This window comes from Rhea americana, unplaced genomic scaffold (genome assembly GCF_003343005.1).
Source record: "Rhea americana isolate MKP2758 unplaced genomic scaffold, rheAme1 scaffold_6, whole genome shotgun sequence".
In the NCBI taxonomy this organism is placed as follows: domain Eukaryota; kingdom Metazoa; phylum Chordata; class Aves; order Rheiformes; family Rheidae; genus Rhea; species Rhea americana.
Window position 1 is genome coordinate 131,221 of NW_028186756.1, and position 19,839 is coordinate 151,059.

The 19,839-nt window shown below is 40.8% G+C and overlaps 1 protein-coding gene and 1 long non-coding RNA gene across 2 annotated transcripts in view; one reads left to right on the top strand and one right to left on the bottom strand.

The window, feature by feature from the left end:
- The window catches only part of ATP7A (ATPase copper transporting alpha), a 28,766-nt gene extending 16,435 nt beyond the window's left edge, over window positions 1–12,331 (top strand). Inside the window, exons 10-23 of the mRNA XM_085319643.1 lie at window positions 334–567; window positions 1,015–1,106; window positions 1,531–1,658; window positions 1,837–1,991; window positions 2,259–2,393; window positions 3,202–3,396; window positions 3,583–3,765; window positions 4,101–4,314; window positions 4,982–5,128; window positions 5,578–5,720; window positions 6,071–6,274; window positions 6,900–7,017; window positions 7,431–7,533; window positions 8,422–12,331. Of these exons, the coding sequence (XP_085175769.1) occupies window positions 334–567; window positions 1,015–1,106; window positions 1,531–1,658; window positions 1,837–1,991; window positions 2,259–2,393; window positions 3,202–3,396; window positions 3,583–3,765; window positions 4,101–4,314; window positions 4,982–5,128; window positions 5,578–5,720; window positions 6,071–6,274; window positions 6,900–7,017; window positions 7,431–7,533; window positions 8,422–8,698 (2,328 nt within the window). The 3' untranslated portion in view covers window positions 8,699–12,331. The remainder of the gene's footprint in view (window positions 1–333; window positions 568–1,014; window positions 1,107–1,530; window positions 1,659–1,836; window positions 1,992–2,258; window positions 2,394–3,201; window positions 3,397–3,582; window positions 3,766–4,100; window positions 4,315–4,981; window positions 5,129–5,577; window positions 5,721–6,070; window positions 6,275–6,899; window positions 7,018–7,430; window positions 7,534–8,421) is intronic.
- LOC146587306 (uncharacterized) lies at window positions 12,310–19,808 on the bottom strand. The gene is made up of 3 exons (XR_014897657.1): window positions 18,168–19,808; window positions 15,570–15,763; window positions 12,310–14,358 (listed from the first exon to the last, which is right to left on the bottom strand). It is a non-coding gene; the product is annotated as an uncharacterized LOC146587306 (long non-coding RNA).
- Between the last annotated feature and the right edge of the window lie 31 nt (window positions 19,809–19,839).

Genomic DNA, 19,839 nt, shown 5'->3' on the forward strand with positions numbered 1-19,839 from the left:
TCTGCAATAGCTGAAATGAGTGCTGCGATGGGCTGTTGCGGGCAAGCCAGTCGATGCATGGGGGCTGTGTAGTCAGATAGCGCTGGAGGCAGCTTGCCTCATTGTAGCCAGTGGGCATGGGAAGGAGCTGGCAGTGCTGGGTGAGGATGAGTGGAGGGGATGGGGACCTGGTGGTGGGGATGAGCATGGTAGCCCAAGGCTGGAGCTGGGACTCTGTTTAGGAAAGATGGAGGTGGCAACTACCACAAACAGACATCAATATTTTCTTACGGAAATACCGCCATGTGTTACAAATGCAGGTGTGAAATATCACTGATGCTGTTGTTGTTGCAGATGTTTGGAGGCTGGCATTTCTATATTCAAGCGTACAAAGCACTGAAGCACAAAACTGCAAACATGGACGTGCTCATTGTTTTGGCAACTTCCATTGCRTTCCTCTACTCATTCGTTATTCTCCTGGTTGCGATGGCTGAGAAAGCAAAAGTAAACCCTGTGACTTTCTTTGACACACCTCCCATGCTATTTGTCTTCATCTCACTGGGCCGCTGGCTAGAGCATGTTGCAAAGGTAAGGAAAATGAAAGTCCTCATGTTAGGCCGAAGAGGAAGAGCATGGCAGGATGACTTGTGCTTCAGACAGGCTGCCCTAATGATGATGAAAGGCTGCAGTTTTTAGGTGTGTACTAGACGTAGTAAAACCAAATCCTATCASGACACAGATGTAGTTTTGACGTTTTCACTGGATGGAGAACATCACATCTGCAAGTTGCAAGACACTCTTTTAATATTACTTCAGAATGTTGCATACCTTAAAAAAAAGCATATGAAAAGTTTGTCAGTTTTTTCAGCCATTTTTGTTATATCATCTTTCATAACTGAAATAGTGAAAATATGAAATGATTTTAATCTGTTTGCAGAAAATATTTATTAAAAGTAAATTGTAACATATACAGTTGGCATTTACAAAGCAGTTTTTCTCGTAGAATTGTTTAAAATATGAAAATTACTATTCTAGGGTAAAACATCAGAGGCACTCGCAAGACTAATTTCATTACAAGCTACAGAAGCAACTATTGTTACCTTGGGCCCTGATAACATTCTCTTAAGGTATCTTTCTTTGTCATTTGTTTTTCTGTTGCATCTTTCTTGTTTTAATATGCTCAATTCACAGACTTGTTTTACCCTGCTATAGAATTGTGAAGCAAATAATTTCAAWTTTGCTTCAAATTTCCTTGCAAATGTACCAAACGTAAATGTAAAATGTAAATAAATTAACCTGTTCTGATTTGATTTATTGGCACCTTACTAACTTTTCCTATGATAAGAAAACCAGTAAATTTTCTCAAAGTAAAATAAATAAAATAAGCTCGGTGCTCTACAAAATGGCCTTTTCTCCCCCCCCTCCCCATTAACTTCTGTGTATTTTAACAATGTGAACTGATGTATTTGTGCTTTCTGTACTATGAACAACTCCTTTTTGCCTGGGTAATTGTAGTTAGTGTCTTAGTAAAAATACTGTACATCATTCTAGTGAAGAGCAAGTTGATGTTGAACTGGTTCAGCGGGGTGATATTGTCAAGGTGATTCCAGGAGGCAAGTTCCCAGTGGATGGCCATGTTATTGAAGGGCACTCTATGGTAGATGAATCCCTCATCACAGGTAAGCATTTACTTTTTGTAAGTTTAAAAAAATATTATTTTCTATTAAATGAAGAAGAGAGTTGAAATTGCTTGATATTCTCTTACTCTTCTAATTGCATGTTGGAGTTGGTAGATATTAGAAAAAATAATGTTGCCAAAAATTTTTCCCTTAATATCTGTTTTTGATCTTTACTTAGGTGAAGCGATGCCTGTGACTAAAAAACCTGGCAACACAGTTATTGCAGGTTCTATTAATCAAAACGGGTCGCTGCTGATTTCAGCGACCCATGTTGGAGCTGATACAACTCTATCCCAGATTGTCAAGCTTGTGGAGGAGGCCCAAACCTCAAAGGTAGAGTAGCTTCAATTTATACAGTAGGGATTTGTCTTATCATTTAGACATCAGTGCAGCAATGCACTTGAAAGGGCTTCGCTACGTAACTGCAATTCAAACCTAAACAATCTAGAAGTACTCGGTGAGGACTTTGACATGGTTCACTGTTCCAAATCTCCTGATTATAGTTCCTAATTATAAAGTACAGTATTATATCTATGTCCAAAGGCATGCACGGGAGTAAGAGTAGTATTGCTGAAGCTGACGTTTGTTTCTCCTTCCTAGGCTCCTATTCAGCAATTCGCAGACAAGCTTAGTGGCTATTTTGTTCCTTTTATCGTGGCTGTCTCTGTAGTTACCCTTTTTGCCTGGGTTATAATCGGATTTGTGGATTTTGAAATAGTAGAAAAATACTTTCTGGTAAGTAAGTCCCCTTAAACACCTTCTGAAATAGTTCAAAAATAATTAGCCTAGGAGTCTACTAGACTGCAGTAGTCCTGTTTCTGGATTATTCTTGCAGGCAGTTGCTGAATATGTGTGTGTGTGTGTATGTATATTTACACTATTGCACTTTTTCTACCCTTTTATTTAAAGAGATCTACAGTAGTTAATCACAGCTCCTGAAAGGTAATTAAAAAAAAATAAAAGAAAATCCAGCTTAGTTCTCAACCCTCCCAATTTCCATTACTTCTTTTTGGAGAAAAGCAGTCCCATGTGTTACAAGCCCCAATTTGTATCTAGTCTTGTTAGCATAGTTCTGTGTAAATTTACCATTGAAATCAGTGGAATTCATATTCTTTACAGGTCCTAGAGCAGAAGTGGGATTCTAACTTGTATGCTGGGGTTGTTTATATCACATGTTTCTTGGTTGACTGCTCTCTTGACTAGAATCTGTTATTTTAAGACAGCAGTCTTCATATCATGTTTAATTTTTAATGTATATATTGCTGATAGAGTATGTTACAGCTTAGAACAGTTGTCCTAGCTTATAGTATCYTATTTAAGAAAAAATTCCGTAAGTAAAATAAATGATGGGTATACACTGTTCAGAACAGAATTTCTAGAATTAGCTATTAATTTAGTCATTAATATTAGCTTTGGCATAATCTTTCTATGCTTTATTTTAACTTGAGTGTTTGTAAACGTTTTCACACTAAAGGCAACACGTAGTCGAATGCATTGTTTTCATTGTTCAATATCTTCTACTAAAACAAATTTCTGTCACTAGGGTTACAATAAGAGTATTTCTGCAGCTGAAGCGATAATCCGCTTTGCTTTCCAAGCCTCTATCACAGTCTTGTGTATTGCGTGTCCCTGTTCTCTGGGATTAGCAACCCCAACGGCTGTGATGGTGGGTACTGGAGTAGGAGCTCAGAATGGCATCCTGATCAAAGGAGGGGAGCCACTAGAGATGGCTCACAAGGTGAGAAAYGTGCATTATTTTTAAAAGACCTGTGAAGGCTGGTTTCAATGGCATTCTGCCAATGCCTGCCTAAGCAAGTGTTTGTAAGTGACGGGTGGTAGTAAGTTTGATTAAAAGTGGCGTTTTTCATTCAATGATCAAGGCTTTAAGGTACAGCATCCTTGAAATCTTCCTCTTTTGCTGCAGGTAAAGGTGGTTGTATTTGACAAAACTGGTACCATTACTCATGGGACACCAGAAGTGATGCAGGTGAAGTTTCTAGGGGAGAGTAACGGAATACCACGTAATAAAATGCTGGCGATTGTGGGGACTGCTGAAAGTAATAGCGAACACCCTCTTGGAGTAGCAATAACGAAATACTGCAAAAAGGTAAAGTACTTTTTACCAGAAAAGAGAAGTTTGTATTAAGGAAGAACCCCTCCTTCAGTGCTTTTATAATATTTGTGAATAATCCTGCATCACACAGAAAGCAATTGAATTTGAATTCGAAAACTGAATTTCAAAAAGCTGAAAATTATGACACCATATAGATTATTTGATACCGTATTAGCTGTACTGGGTGCTTAAAGTTACATTTTGATGACTGGATATTTTTCTGCTCCTCTTGCAGAATTGATTTGACAACCATTTTTGGAGTGAGTTTTGTAAATGGAGCATGCCTTTATGCATTTAAAAATTATCTGAGTTTGCTTTCTTTTCTTCAGGAACTGGACTCAGAAACTCTTGGGACGTGTACAGATTTTCAGGTAGTTCCAGGCTGTGGCATTAGCTGCAAAGTCACCAATATTGAAGCATTACTCTACCAGAAGAATAAAATGATTGAAGAAAACAATATTAAAAATGTGACACTTGTGAAAATTGAGGAAAACACAGAGGAATCAATGCAGCCTGCTTTGATTATTGATGCTGAACTACCAAGTAAGCCAACTCAGGCCTGTAGAATAAGGTGGATAGCAACACAAAGTTTTGATTTATTTGCCTTATTCATGATCCTTAAGAATGAGGTCACTATTTTTCTTCCCTGGAAAACAGCTTATATCAAGGCCCACATGAAGTGCAGTTGCTTATTAGTTTATTTCATGCTCCTGCATCACTCAGGACATTAGGATAAAAATGTTCCATTGGTGTACATACAACTACACAATTAACAGGAGCTAGAAAATCATCTAGAAATTCTCTTGYTGCTCTCTTTTCATTTGCTTTGGCCCAAGTTACCATTTGCTAGCCAAAAATTACCACAAATATTTGCACAACTGACTGGTTTTGAATCAAGAGCAGCTCTTTGTTAGCTCCTTCAGCTACATTAGAATGTATTTCTGAACCACTGAGAACGGAGCTTTGTCCTATGCTGTCCCTATTCCAATGGTTCTTGGTTAACTGGAGCAGTAACAATCTATTATTGAAGAACTGTCAGTGTCCCTCCTGTCAAGAACATGTGAAAAGATTGGTAGAGCAGAAAGAAAGTAAATCTTTATTGTTTAGATTTTCTATAACGATATTCTACTGGAAGAGCCTGGATAGGATTAGCTGGAGGGAAGCTTTCTGGTTATCCATGTGGTGGTAGAATTGTATTTTCTTCATTCAGCTACTTTGACGTCTCAGAAATACTCTGTTCTCATTGGAAACCGGGAATGGATGAATAGAAATGGCCTCGTTGTTAAAAGCGAAGTAGATAAAGCCATGATTGAACATGAGCGGAGAGGTCGCACAGCAGTTCTGGCAGCTGTTGATGGTGAGTTCATTGCTGTCCTCCATTCAGAGGCTGATTTGTGCCCTTTTAAATGGAAACTGATGAGCATTTGACACCTTAGTAGTTAAACCTGAAGTAGAATAATAAGAGGTCATTAGCTGAAGTTTTGCAACACTTTCAAATGAGGAAGGCCTCTTCCTGCCCTTCTCAAATGTTAGGAGGGTTGGGTTTAATGCAAAGACTTCAAGGAGAGTGAAAAAGAAGAAAGGAAAACAGGAAATTCTTTGTTGTTGGACAATCCATTCTCAGTATTGCCTTAAATTACACATGCCCTGATGACTGTTCCCATTCTGCATTGCATTGCCTCACAAAATTGTGTTCATATTACTGTTTCTGGAATTAGGCTTGCTAAAAAGAAAGCTTTTCTTTCACCCTTGGTGTGATAAAAGATCTTTTTAGGGAATGCATTTTCTTTTTGTTTGCTCCTTTAGGAGTGCTTTGTGGCTTGATAGCTATTGCTGATACTGTGAAACCTGAAGCTGAGCTGGCAGTCTACACTTTGAAGAGTATGGGATTAGAAGTTGTCCTAATGACAGGTGACAACAGCAAAACAGCAAGATCTATTGCCTCTCAAGTAAGCTGTTTTGAATGTCATTTGGGTATGAATCTTGCTACAGGCCGCTTATAGAAAGACATTGGATTCTTGTTGGTATCCCTTGTGGCTGACACAGCTGGCATGCTAATGTTAACAAATTTGGAATAAGAGGGGATCTAAAGCCGTTTTGATTGGGAGCAGCATCAGCTTTGAATTCGGAGCGATTTTGATCTYAGTTGAGTTTGGTCTTTGGTTCAGGACTGCTAATACAAGTTTCAACTCTTATATTATTACCAAATTATGCTTGAAGGTTTGTTTAAAAAAATCCAAACAAACCAATTTAGAGGCAGAAGCTTTGATAGCTCTTTTTGTACTTTCTCTGTCTTTAGGTTGGCATCACCAAAGTGTTTGCGGAGGTTCTTCCATCCCACAAAGTAGCCAAAGTGAAACAGTTACAAGACGAAGGAAAACGAGTGGCCATGGTTGGAGATGGTATAAATGACTCCCCAGCTCTTGCTATGGCCAACGTGGGAATTGCTATCGGCACAGGCACTGATGTAGCTATTGAGGCAGCTGATGTGGTTCTAATTAGGGTAAGAAATAAGTATGTTTTGTTGAAGGGAAATGATAGAGCTGGTAGGCAGGCCAAGGATGTCATGCGTGATCCAGGCCATTGCTGAGGTGATGTGTACTACTGCTTTTATAGGCCAGAAAAACTGGAGCAGGAAAGATTGTTCTTCCTTGTTGTTTAGCAGCAGAAATTATCTTACCAAGGAAACTTTGCCCATCTTTTTTGAGTATTACAGATAGTTTGGAAATTAARGATTGAGAATTAGCAAAAGGTGGGGGGGGAAGTGACCTGACCTTTAGCAAATGCACATTATATTACAGTAACATATTGGAGTACCTCCTCAGTTATAATCCTATGTGCATACATTTCAAGAATACCATGATGGACACAGTATTCTGTTTTCTAGAGCTGTGCTGGGTGGTGCTGTGTACGTTTTTTGAATTATGGTGACATCTGGAGTCCATGATCTAAGGTTGAAGCTCATTTTTGGGCTCTCTGCAGAGAAACTAGAGCAGCTTACGGATTACTTCSTACTTGAAGTCTGTTATATCCGATGTTTGATGTTAGCTTTGAAACAGGAGTAGGGGAATGCTGCATGCATGCCTTCATTTCTGTTTGACTTCTCCCATAAACATATCAACTTGCAGGATGACTTGATGGATGTTGTGGCAAGTATAGATTTATCAAGAAAGACTGTCAAAAGGATTCGGATCAACTTTGTCTTTGCTCTAATTTATAATCTTATTGGAGTTCCTGTAGCTGCTGGTATGTGAACATTTCCYAATGGTAGTAAGATTGTGCTTTGTGAGTAGATGACTGCAGTGATTTACTGTTGTATGGAATAGTACCCATTTTCTGTATTTCTGACTGACAATGCATGTGGAGTTCTTTACCTGCAGAGATTGCAGTGGTATAGTTGTGAGCTGTCGTCTTCCCACATGACAGCTAATTATGGATACGTTCAGCATATCTAGCTGAGATAGAAGATAAATGCTTATGTATTCATTTTTTTTTTATTTAACACTAAACTAAAACCATGTCTGTTTAATGTGTTAAAATACAACTAAAATTTAGACAATTCATGTGAAGCTTTGTGTTTTTACACAAGGCACTGGATTCGTTTAGGAGGAATGCTGTATTCTTGCTCTGATGAACTCATCACTGTTTTCTTTTTCAAGGGGTCTTTCTGCCCATTGGTTTAGTTTTGCAACCCTGGATGGGATCGGCAGCAATGGCTGCCTCCTCTGTTTCTGTTGTGCTTTCTTCTCTGCTGTTAAAGATGTGAGTATGAGCAATTCTGTGTGATTTGTTATTTGGTTTTTAAACTCAGGTCTCTCCCTTCATATAGCAGAAAATGAGCGTGGGGCTATGCCAGATTTTGAAGCTTTTGGGAAAAAATTCAGGCAARTCTGTGGTTAGCAGTAGCTGACTGCAGGACTTGATGAGACTTGCTTTTGGTTTTGTTATTGCTTGAGTAGTCAGATAGTCTAAGACAATTTGGACAGTACTGTTTAAAAATAAAATTTTTAACATGAAGAGAAATGCACAAAACAGCAATCCGTTCAGAATTTAAAAATCCTTAGTGCCTGTGGTGTGTTTCTGATAAATCTTGTCAGAACATTGTTGACTTCTGAAAAGCGGCTTCTGGGGCAAGACACTTGCAAACACTGCATTTCTACCTCTTAGGACTGTTGCAATAAATAAAGCAAGCTGCTGCATTTGTCGTGCTGCTGTTCCTTACTCCGCAGCTGGGAGGAGAGCAGCGCTGAGGGGGAATAGTGTTTCACTATTTAGCTAATGTGTGTTGTAGGCTTCGGAAGAAGCTGAGTAGGATTGGCCATACAGTAGCTGCCCTGGTCCACRCTCAGTAGATACGTTTTGCCAGTATGTTTTGCAGACATTCAGCGACCACTGAAGCAGTTAAATACTGAGTGATACTTGTCTGCTTTGCTTTACCTCTTCCTCTGCGTCCTGGCCAAAAGGCACTGAATTAGTTTCTGGTTATACAGAGTCTTGAGCAATCTGAAACTTCCAGCACTGCGTAATGGGTCAGTTATACATGTCTGCTGATTGCACGTGATCTAGCACTTACAGGACAGTTTCTTGCCATATTTTAAGAACTTTACCTGAGATGTATTGTGTTCTTTTGTGGGTTTTTTCCTTCCTTAGGTATCAGAAACCAAGTTCTGAGAAACTCGAGTTCCGGGCCCGTGGCCAAATAAGACACAAGAGTCCATCAGAAATCAGTGTCCATATTGGAATTGATGAAACTGGGACAGGCTCTCCTAAACTGAGCTTAATGGATCGAATCATCAACTACAGCAGAGCCTCTATAAATTCTCTCTTTTCAGACAAGCGTTCAGTGAACAGCATAGTTCTTAATGAACCAGACAAGCATTCGCTTTTGGTGGGAGATTTTGGAGAAGATGATGACACAGCATTGTGAGAGACTTGGGGCAAAAAGAAAGGGAAAGAAAGAAAGAGAAACTCAACAGCTGTCTAGAAGTCTGCACAGACACTGATCATTTCTGGAGGTCTGGATTTACAGATGGTTTTCCTACCTTTCTGGGGTGTAATCTCTCATCTACACATATATTTCATTTTTAATGTTGACGATCAGTTTATTTGCAGTGACCTTCCAGTATTTTTTTAAACTAGGCTTAACGAAAAAAAGAGCAATGGCTGCTAATGATAGAATCATGCTTGCAAACAAAGCTGTGTTATGCCATGGAGCTTGTAGTATTGCATTTTTTGGTAAAATATCAAAATACAACTAAGGAAATTAAGGAACCAGAAATTCATTTCCCAGCTTTGTAACAGGCTTTTGCACAGTCAAGTTTAATGCTGTGTTTAAAATTTATATATTATTGTATTGGTAAAATATTGAAAGTACAGTGTTTGCAGGTAGATGTGCCTTACTTCAAAACTTCCAGGATCACTGTTGGTTTTGTGCCCTTTTACCAGAAGTGGCTGCTCTTTTTCCTTCTGTAAACCTCTGGTTCCAGCTTTTCACACTCCTAGCTTCCAAAGCTCTCACCTGTGCTCTGGCCTTCTGCTAGGCAGAAAGGCCGAGAGGCTTTGGGTTTGCTTCCTAACATCATATCCCCATCCAGCTCTAGGCATCCCTGCCCCCGTACACTCCTGCTACTGAGATTGTCTGGTTGAAGGTTGAATGGGCAGGGAGGTCTGCTCTTTCCCAGCCTCTCCTAAGCCAAAAGCTCTTGCAGCATCTGAGAATTGTAAGAATATGATATGCTATTAGCTGAAATGTTTGACTTTTTAAAAGGTAACAGTGTTTAAAGTAGTTAGCGCTGACTATCGAATCTAAAAGCACTCCTTAAATGAATTGAAACAGTTTGGATTGGGGACACACAAGCTACAATCTCTATAGAAATCTCTGCAGTTGAGTATTTGCAGATATCTAACATCATCAAAGAATCTGTTACATCAGTGCTGTATCTGAGAGATATCAGTTGCTTATAAAGGTAAGTGTCTATATACCAGGAATGGTCCAGAATCCACTCCATAGGTCTAAACCTCCTTAGTTTGGGATGCTCAGATCCAGGCTTTGTGAATTAAGCCCAACTTTGTTACAGAGCTGAATTCTCAAAACACGGGTTTTGATCATTAAATTGTGAATATTAAAGATATTCTCAATGAGAAATAAAGTTGGTGTTCATCACCCTGTAGCTACCTATTTGTTACTTTGGAAACCTTGTTCTTTAAATCCTTGGCTGAGACAGTTACCTAAAGCAGTTACTAGGCTTAATCATGCTGAAGAACTACATCATGAAATATCATCCATTGTATGAACAAGTAATACCTATTTGTGTGTTAGAGAAGAAATATCCAATTCAGAATATGATTAAGAGATCTCGGTAGTGTTCTATGTTTTGACTTGAAGACTGATGTCAATGCATAGATCACACATGCAAAAAGTCGTAAGTAAATAGCTTTTAYGTTTTGTTTGAGATTTACCAGGGAACATACAATATCTGGAAACAGAAGAGTTGTGCTRTGGAATATGTTAGTAAATCAGTATACTTGTCACATTGCAGTGAGGAGAACAACAAACTAGTGGCAGCAGCAATTACAAATGAAGAAACAATGTATTTCTGTGGCAACTTAGGTTCTTAATATTGTTAAGGGAATATACTTTATTTAGTCCTTTAGTTTTGATTGTAGCTATTTTGGTGTTAAGAAATGTTGAGATACACTACTGCAAAGCCATTCCGTAARGGGTTGCTCTCAGCGTTCAGCAACACAGGGGTTTCTTATGAAGTAGATAACTACCTAGAAAACAACAGATTATAATCAAATGACTTTTTAGTTCTTCAAGGCTGTGTAAACTGTTTCCAAAAGGTTTCAGCTTTCTTGTTTATCCATGCTTGTTCTCTGTGTTGTTCTTGGCAAGGTGCTGCAGATGAAGCAGGAACTATTCTGCATTTTTTTCTTATCTGGATTTTGCTGACAACTGGTCATCTTAATTATACAATGAAGACRCAGATACTCTCATCCCTAAGTGTGTTAGTATCCCTGTTGCAGGTGCAGGTCCAGCCCATGGTTGTGCAGATGGCAGTAAATGATATCCTGGTCTTACTGCAGGAAACAGAGTTAGTAATTTAGGGTTAAATTCCTGGTTGGTACCTGGAGCAATGAGAAGAATTTATTAAGTTCTTTCCACATATATTTTTAAAGCACTTCAAGTCAGAAGCCTAAATTGTATGTAGGTTGGATGCTTAAAGCAGGAATGCTGGCTTTCTCTTCAACTTTTTCCCAATATAAAAGCTTCTTATATTTTATCTGCTTCCTTTTAATATGAAACCCAGCATTTGATCCAGTTACAGCAAAATAAGACTGCTTTTCAAAACTGGGATACTTCAGTCAGGCGCAGTGATGATCATGGGGGAATGAGGAGGAGTGCAGTGGTGACTGAGAGGGAATGGGATAGCTGCCTGCAAGTCTGGTCTGGGGAGCAAACTTGGAAGACAAAAGAAGAGAGCGGCCAGAGTTAGCCCAAGAATGAACGGGTGGCGGGGTAAGCTTAGGCTTTAACTGTGCTGAAGCTTTTAACTGTAACAGTTACGAGGTCCTGAGATGGYTTTACTTAGACATAGCGTTGGTGGAAAGGGAACTGCTGTCGGGTCCCTGGAAGAGGACTGTCTGAAGGGATGCTGCGAGCAGCAGGACTTGTTGTCCCAGGCGGTCCCCTCCAATCCAGTTTTCCGCTTAGATGTCTGAAAATGTCTTTTGAACCTGAAGTTGTACACAGTACGTTTAAGTATTGAGTACTGGATAGCTGATCGAGGAATCACGACTCCAGATCTTTGAAAACAGATCGTCATCCCCTGTCCCAGTAAATGTGTAATATTGACCTACCGAATGTTTATCTTTTGATTAAAACATTTTAAGGTGCTTTAAGTTGAAGAACCAAAATATTTTTTAGTTTGAATGTACAGTGCAAGTGAAATAATGTGAGAGGCAAATGTTTTCCCAAATGTAAATGTTTTAATATGTACATATTTTACTCCTGTTGGAGGCAACTTGGAATCAGGAATTTAAAATGTCACTTGGAAATACACAGTTCCAAATGAAATTATGTATTACTAGTTTGTCTATTTTATTATTTTCTATGACTAGCTATTTATAAAACCTGTGCTTTATTTAAAAATGAAACAAAGTACCTATGCTCAAGGCTTTAAAAATCACTTTTTGAATCTTTATTAATAGCCTTTTGAAAGAGTAGGCACTTGAAATTTTATTCAAGAAGAATGTGAAACTTGTGAAACACAACGGAAGCAAGTAATTGTATTTATTTACAATGCAAATAACAGTGTTTATTTCATTACTCAAAATGGAAGTTCCAACCAAATATTTCAAATGTGTAGGTCTTTTTGTTTTGATTTGATATGGAGGAAGGAGAGAGAAATGAATGTTATTATGGAAAGTTAATGTTTAGTGCTGTTACATTTCTTTACATACAGAAACGTGCAGTCTCACACTTCCTATTCTGTTAAGAATATGCCTCCATTATTATAATGGTAACTATAAACTATATAATAAAGATGTAACATCCGAAGCCTGTTTCTTTAATCATATTGTGATCTCTTTTTAATATTTCTTTTGCTGACTTAACAGATCCTGCTGCCAGCTGGGCAAAATTTCTGACCTTTCCTTCCATGCAGCGCGCGTTAAAAGGCAAAACGCGGGTCCCTTGGGAGGGACGCCGTGCTCCCGGGCTGCCCTGCCACGGGGTGAAACATGCAGGTCGGGCGTTGGGGAAAACGGCCTGCTGCAGCTCACTCGCTCTTCATCTGCATTGAGTCAGAGCTCTCTGAAACTGCAAAGGTGAAGCACTTCTTTGGGAAAGGACTGAGAATGGAGATTTTAGGCACGCTGCTCTGCTGAATTGCGGAGCGAGATGCCTGGCCAAGAGGGAGCAGTAGGGCTGTTGGCAAGCAGCATTAGCGCATGGTGGGAAGCGACACAGTCGTCCTCCCAGGGGGAGCGTTGCATTAGCGCTCAAGTGCAATAGGCTGTGCAGTCGCGCCGTATCCCAAACAAAAGAGCCGACCGTGAAGCGCTGGAAAACCCTCAGCATGAGTGCTCTGCGTGSCTGTCGAGAGGGCCAGGCTCCCACCCAAAACATAATTGTTTGACTGTGCTGAAATCTAGCCCAAATCTCCTGCCAGAGCCTAGACAGTGCCCTGGGCAGTGTCCAGGGAAGCAGTGAGGAACAGGATCAGAAAGAAGATCCCTGAGTGAGCTTTGTGGCCCAACCACTGCCTTTTGCCCCAGCTGACTTTATTAGCGGGGGCTCCTCGCAGTCTCTGGCAGCACATTTCTGCAGAGCTTTCTCCCTCCAGTTTGGGTCAGGATAAGAGAAAGGAGCAAAAKCCAACAGTGACTGAATGCTCAGGTACTCCTTTGAGCTGTTTCTTCCTGCCCTGCGTTTGCCAACATCTCTGCCTGTCTCCTCGCCTTCCCCCACAGGCTCTCCATCTGTAGGCAGATTGGCTGTGCTGACTTCTCCTGGCGTTTTGTGGTGCTCCCTGGACCTTCGGCTCCTCTCTTCCTAGCACCGAGTCGGTCTCACAAGGAGACAGCACAGAGGTTTTCAGTGAGATCCTGCAGGGTGCGGGCTCCTGTTTCTCCTYCCTGACTGTTCGAGACGACCTCCCTGTGCAACTGGAGCTGGACGGACAGATGCCGCTGCGCCAGGGAGCCAGAGGGGGAGAAGGAGGCCGTGAGTCGGTGCTGCCGGGCAGCTGGTTATCCATCGAGGCTTGCACTAACCARGGCAGGTGTGACGGGGCCTCTGGACTTGGCTCCTGACCACTGATTTCACGTGTGGCGAGTTCTGCCTTCGTCACTAGCTCCGCTTTGTGTAGAAAAGCAAGTCTGTATCTAGGTCTTTCCAAGGTGGAGAATTCAGCTTTCTATTAAGACATAACCTTGTAATTTCATTGTCTTGGGCAGACTCTTACTGACCCAATGTGCCAGAACGGTGTGGAAACCTACAGCATTTAGCCCTTCTGGTTTTGAAAATATGAGGTTGTTAAGYAGAAATAGCAATCAAAATAGTTAGGTTTGTTTAATTTAAACCTTTAGTTATTTTGAGTTAAGGGAGTATGTGAACCTTCTCATTTCACATTGAATAGTCTCTTTTAGCTGTGACTGTGGCTGGGGTTTAGGTGGTGGGGTTTCTTCTAAATAAGTTTCACTAGAACACTTTTCCTTTGACATTCATAYCTAGCTAGCATTGTGCTTTAGTGAAGCAGATGAAAAGCAGCTCAGTCTGCGGCATCAGGCCTCCACCGCTGTGCACGGGATGGGTGCGATGCCTTACTCTCAGCCTCACTTACTATAAGCTCAAACATTTGTTCTCTAACACCTTTTGTTATTTGGCAGCTTTTGCTAAGGCTAAAACGGAACATAATGGACTTATATGAGTGAAAATGCATTTTGAGGAAATGGAAAAATCTTATCTTTTGAATGTAACAGAAGACAAGTCATTCACGTGAGTCATTCCAGCTTCACAGGACTGGCCAACCTGGCTGCCGAACTGCAGCAAGATCGGACGCGTCAGCAAACCTGGCTTTATACCTGCAGCAAAATTTGAACTTGTCTCACAACTATATACCAGGTTGTCTKCTGTCACTGAAAGTGTTAAATTTCCTTAACTGCAAGTCCTTTATCTAACCCATAGTAGCATTTCTTTTAAACTGTACCTCCTGCAGTTTGGCATCCTGCAAGAGAAATACCTCAGACAAGTAAGTCACCCTGATGTGAAGYTGCACAACCTTACTGCTTTACTTTTATAGAGTAATGCAAATGATACCTGCTCTGAATAGCAACCTTTCCAGCTTAATACATCTGCATCTTAAGGTTCTCTCTCTGACGGTTACACAGCTTCACAGAAGGTAACTGGAGGATCTGAAGGACCCTGATCTGAATTCATCACAGCATTTTAACCAAATATATTAAAGAAAGAAAAGAAAAAAAAGAAAAAAAAAGAAAAGCAGACATTTACTAGTTAGCTGGAAATCCCCAAATCCTGGGTCAAATGCTCTTTGGAACTAAATACATGTTTGGTAAGGTTTGATGGAGTCCAGTTCATAGCATGCAGCTCCTACACAAWTTGTTACCCTTCCCCAGAAGCCTTCATTTTAGTATAGCTACATGATCTTTTAAGCTGCTCTTCTTTTTAGTACTATTTGCAGGAGACATTCTCTGCAGAACACTGGCTGACAAGCCCAAAGGTCAGGCTTTGAATCAAAATTCAGAATCTGCCTTGATAACAGAAATATGCTACTGGCAATGTTTTATTTCCTTCCAGTTCTCTAGGTAATTTAGGTAGCTTTGAATTTGCACCATGCACAGTAGGTCATGAACAAAAGCTGCTGAAGAGGGAGGTAAGATTTCTTTATCCTATGTACTTTTGTTAAGCAAATCTCTAAAATGAAATTCCGAAGGAGAATTCGAGCACAAACCTGCTCAGCTACAAGAGAAAGCAGAGAAGGTGTAAAGACTTGGATTCATTAGTTTCCTGCGAATACTTTTCAGCAGCATTTTTCTTTTTACATAAGCTTAGTCTTCAGAGCAATAATCAGCTTGCAGGTATAAATCTAAGAATATTTTTGCCTAATTTGTCCTGCAATTCCAATATTTATATCTGGTAACACTCATAAGGCAGTGAATGCTTCACATAGAGGAAGACGTTGGCCCTGCCTTGCCCTGAAGGGCAGAGAATATTGCCTTGCCCTGAAGGACAGAGAACTCCACCTGTTTAGAAGGATAAAAATGTGAACACTAACCTTGTGCAACCACACCATGACAAATCTTCTATAATTTCTCTCTTTTCCCTGTGCTTGATTCCATTGAGACACAGCCAGCTGATGCCTTACAGAGACGGATGAAGCTCCTTGCTGTAACATGCTCCAGCTACGGTTGCTTTGGGGAAGAATTTTCTCACTGGTAGGGGAATCCTTTCCACTGTTCTTTGCAGAAACTATGAAGCCATAGAAAAACAYTGATGGAGCTTAAAACATCTTCCAGTGAATTACCACCCATCTCCCCTAGAGGGCCCTATGTCTTAGAAAGTCCAGAAACAGCACCCGCTTCCAGCAAAGCGAGGATGCAAGGGCCGGGCTTGGGCAGGAGCCTGGTTGCCACAGCCCAGTCCACCCGGCACTGGCTAACTGGCCCCTCACACTGGTATCTTGAAAATTAAATGACATTCACTTCCCTTTTATGTTGTTCATTTAAGTAACAATTCAGTGACATGTATAATGGGGGATTTGTCTGTTAGTGAGTAACCACTAATTGGGTCTAATTTATTACACCCTCTTGTTTCAAGTGGGCAGTATTAAAGGTTTAGAGTGAAAAGAAATAGGASCTGGTTACGTTAATTTTAATAAATGCACACTTAAAGGGGAGTCTAATGATGTTTATATTGAACACAAAAAATGCCTTGAGCAATATCACCTTGGAGAGTCCAAGAAAATCTTGTGTTTTAAAWCAATTAAACAGTTTTTTAAAAAATCTTCCTTTGTTATTAGGTCATGGTTTTGGAAGTTAGAACTATATCATAAAATGTATGATATATGTATAAAAGCCTTTTGTCCTAAATGGACTTACTCCAGACTCATTTCATGATGCATCAGTTCTGAAATTTAGGCATTTAAGTTTGAGAGAGAGTGTTTGAAAAACAAGACTGTTTCTCCATCTCCCTCCTGATCTGAGGAGAGAGAGAGAGAGAGCGAATAACATCTTATGTGTGTTTGAATATTGTAGTACTGCTAGGAAAAGAAAAACCCTGTAAATTGTACTGAAGTCTGTTTTTAAGTAGAAATTTAAAATAYACATGGTTGTTAAAAAAGCAGGGAGACTGGATCATGTGACACAGATGAAAATGCAGATTATYGGTCTCCAAACCACAGTAGTTCAGCTGGTCTCATGTATATATATGGGCTAGAGCACCAAAATCTATGACCTGTCCAAACTTGCCAGATCTCATTTCTTCTAGCTAAATGAAGAAGCCAGGATCAGGCTGCTGACGGCTATGCCTGTGTGACGCTACTCCTGGAAACAGCTTCCCAGGATGGTCACAGTCTTAAGGGCAGTTCCTTGGGAATTTTTTCTGGTTTTTTGTTTGTTTGTTTGTTTGTTTGTTTTGGGGGTTTTTTTTGAGTATCAGTCCTCTCTCCTCCTGGCTTTGTTGTAGTGATTAACTTAAAAGTACAGGTTTTGAACTGTTGGCATAGACTTTTTTCCTTTAAATACTTGCAGTATTTTCTAAATATTTTTCAACAGGAGGGAAGGACAGAAAGGTGACTCAAACATAGAAATAAGCTTTCAGTTTCGAACATATCTGTAATACTTCCCCCTTTTACTGACTTTGTATCTTTGTCATTTCTTCATACTGCATTAAAATATGGCGTCCTGGCCATGTTTCAGCTGGAATCACGTTCTGCTACTCCAAGTTCTTCTGTGATTTCCTCCCTCTTCCCCTATCTCATTCTTCTTAAAATATAGAGGAAAAAACAAGCAAGCAAGCATGAAACCAGGGTCAACCTTATGAACTGTAGGTGCAGTTCTGGCCCCAAACAATAGATCATTATAAGCACTAAGTTACAGATTACTAAGGATTTACTATACAATACTCTATAAATACAAAAATATATATACAAACACACACAACACAGAGCGAGGTTAGCAGTGGAGTGCTATTGAGTATACATGTTCTTGGTTGGTTGTTTTTAATCTTTTTATATGATATTTTTATTCACTGAACCTTACTGTGCTGGAAGTACTCCACAGATTTCCGTCTCACTTTWTGTCAGAACTAGTTTCTGAGCCTTTTTTATCATTCGATTCTGCAGGCAAAAATTTCCAGCAAGGAAACCATCAAACACAGTAAAATTCCACCAAAGGATTTATGTACTCTATGCCTGGACAGTCTCTTCTAACTGAGGCTCASCAGGTGTCCCACTGTCCCCTCTCCTCAGTCAGCTTTGGTATATAGCTGCCTCCCATCTTATATTACCAGGGGTGCTCAAGTTGCGAAGCTCAGGCCATGCACTGTGACATTTCTCCACTATAYATTTTTACCTCTACAAGATGACATTAAAGCTTTTTAAGTAAGTCTTGTACTAATGAGTRGATCCATTTGCTGGATTCCTTTGCTGGGACGTTACTGGGTGCCGCAAGGCTGYGGCTGGCTGGATGCAGGTCCTCCGCAAGCCCACATCAAGGAATTTAACTGCTGCCTTTGAAGAAAGCAAGGCACCACAGAAAAGAAGTGGGAAGTGCAGTAGATAAATTTCAGAACAGTTRAATAGTTACAGCTCCTATGGAGCTGGAGGGCCCCTTTCTTATTACCCGCAGAGCCTTTAAAATTTGTCTTTATTTACCTACTCTCGGCCATGCTTCAAGCTGCGAGGGTATAGGCTCCTCCAGCAGCCGTTTCCACGCCGGCGCTCTCCAGCTCATGAGCTCTCTTTAGCTGTAGGAACCCTGCAGGAACAGCTGAAACAAAGCACTCAGAGAAGGCTGGATTCAGGGCCAAATTACGATTTGATCCGCAGGCCCGTGCTCGGTGAATACTSTATTCGCACTGGCACTTCCTAACGTTGCTGCCCGTGATGGTGCCACCGATGCAGGTTACTAATTCAGTTTCTAACTTGTCCTTGAGGCCAGGATCTGTTTATGACCCAAAATGTGGTTTTATGTCAATTAACACAGGTAGATGRTTTTGCTTAAGACTGTTTCCTTACTAATCTGAAAAAAGATTTTTCAGTTTTCAAGAGGTTGTCTATGTTTTAATAGGAAGTTAAAATAGGTTTGTACCTTTGGACTTCCACTGCTTTGACCTGGGAAACGGGCAATGATTCTGCTCTTGCTTTAACAGAATATCATTTCAGTAGAAAAAAAGTTAAGTCCTAGCATGTTTCTTTTTTTCTGTCCTGACCTCCTGCTATTTAAAGGCCTCTAAATGTTTACAGAAGAGAATGTTTACACATACCATTTCTAGTACCACATTCCTTTGTTTTTTTGGTATTTATCATAGTATTTTACTTTTCTGCAAATGTTTAAAAATATTCAGTCCTGCAGATGTATTATTTTGATTTTGATGGATCCACAGACAGAGTTGACGAAGGAATACGTTAGTTTTGCTCTCTATGCATCTTAATACTTTGTTTATTGTAAATGTGCATTTCTTCTTTTTTCTGTTCCTCACTTCTCTATTATAGSCTCTCTTGTCAGCAGAGATAAGATTCTACCAGGTATTCAACTTGCTGTAAGACRTTTCTCTGAAAGATCTGTTGAACGGGTGAATATGGCAAAAAAATAAAACTGACGYCAACCAGACAGGCCGAGCTCTCCTACAGGTAACGTCCAGAAACCTTGAGCTCCTTTTGCGTACAACACGCGTTTGTGACATTGCATCGCAGGTTTGCTTGAAACACCAGGCTAGGCAATTTCCTCACAGCATGCACAAACATGCTGAAACATGTATTTCTTTAAACAATTGTTTTCCCTAACTGTCTGGAACACTGTAAGTCTATCATCTTTAATYTGTCTCAGGCTTTGTCTCATTCTCTCCGCTGCGGGTGACTGCCCTGTCAGCGCTGCCCGTGCAGCTTTACAGGCCACAGCTACGCGCTCAGCTGTGCAGGCTCGATTCTTCAGTTGGGGGAACTGACACAGACTCACCATTTATACACCACTGAGCCTCAACTAGCAGCCAGCACCGTTAATTTGAATGTGCAGGGCTTGGGAAGGAAGGAGGCTCGCTGCCAGTGGTACCTGCTCCTTCACCCCCGAAGGCTGCTGGCGTCGCGCTGCTGAGGCCAGGCAGCGTGTTGGCGCCTGCCAGCAGTCCCGGGTTGCGTTTTCCACGCACAACGCTTTACACGGAGTGCGTACGGCGTTGCTTTTAATCCCCCGCTCAGCGCTTGTTCCTCCGCGGCTGGCTCCGCGCCTCGCTCCCGCCGCCGCCGCCGCAGGCCCTTCCCAGGCCGCGGCCGCTCCCCGACCCGCTGCGGCCGCCATCTTGCACCAGGGCCCAGCGGGGCCGCCGCC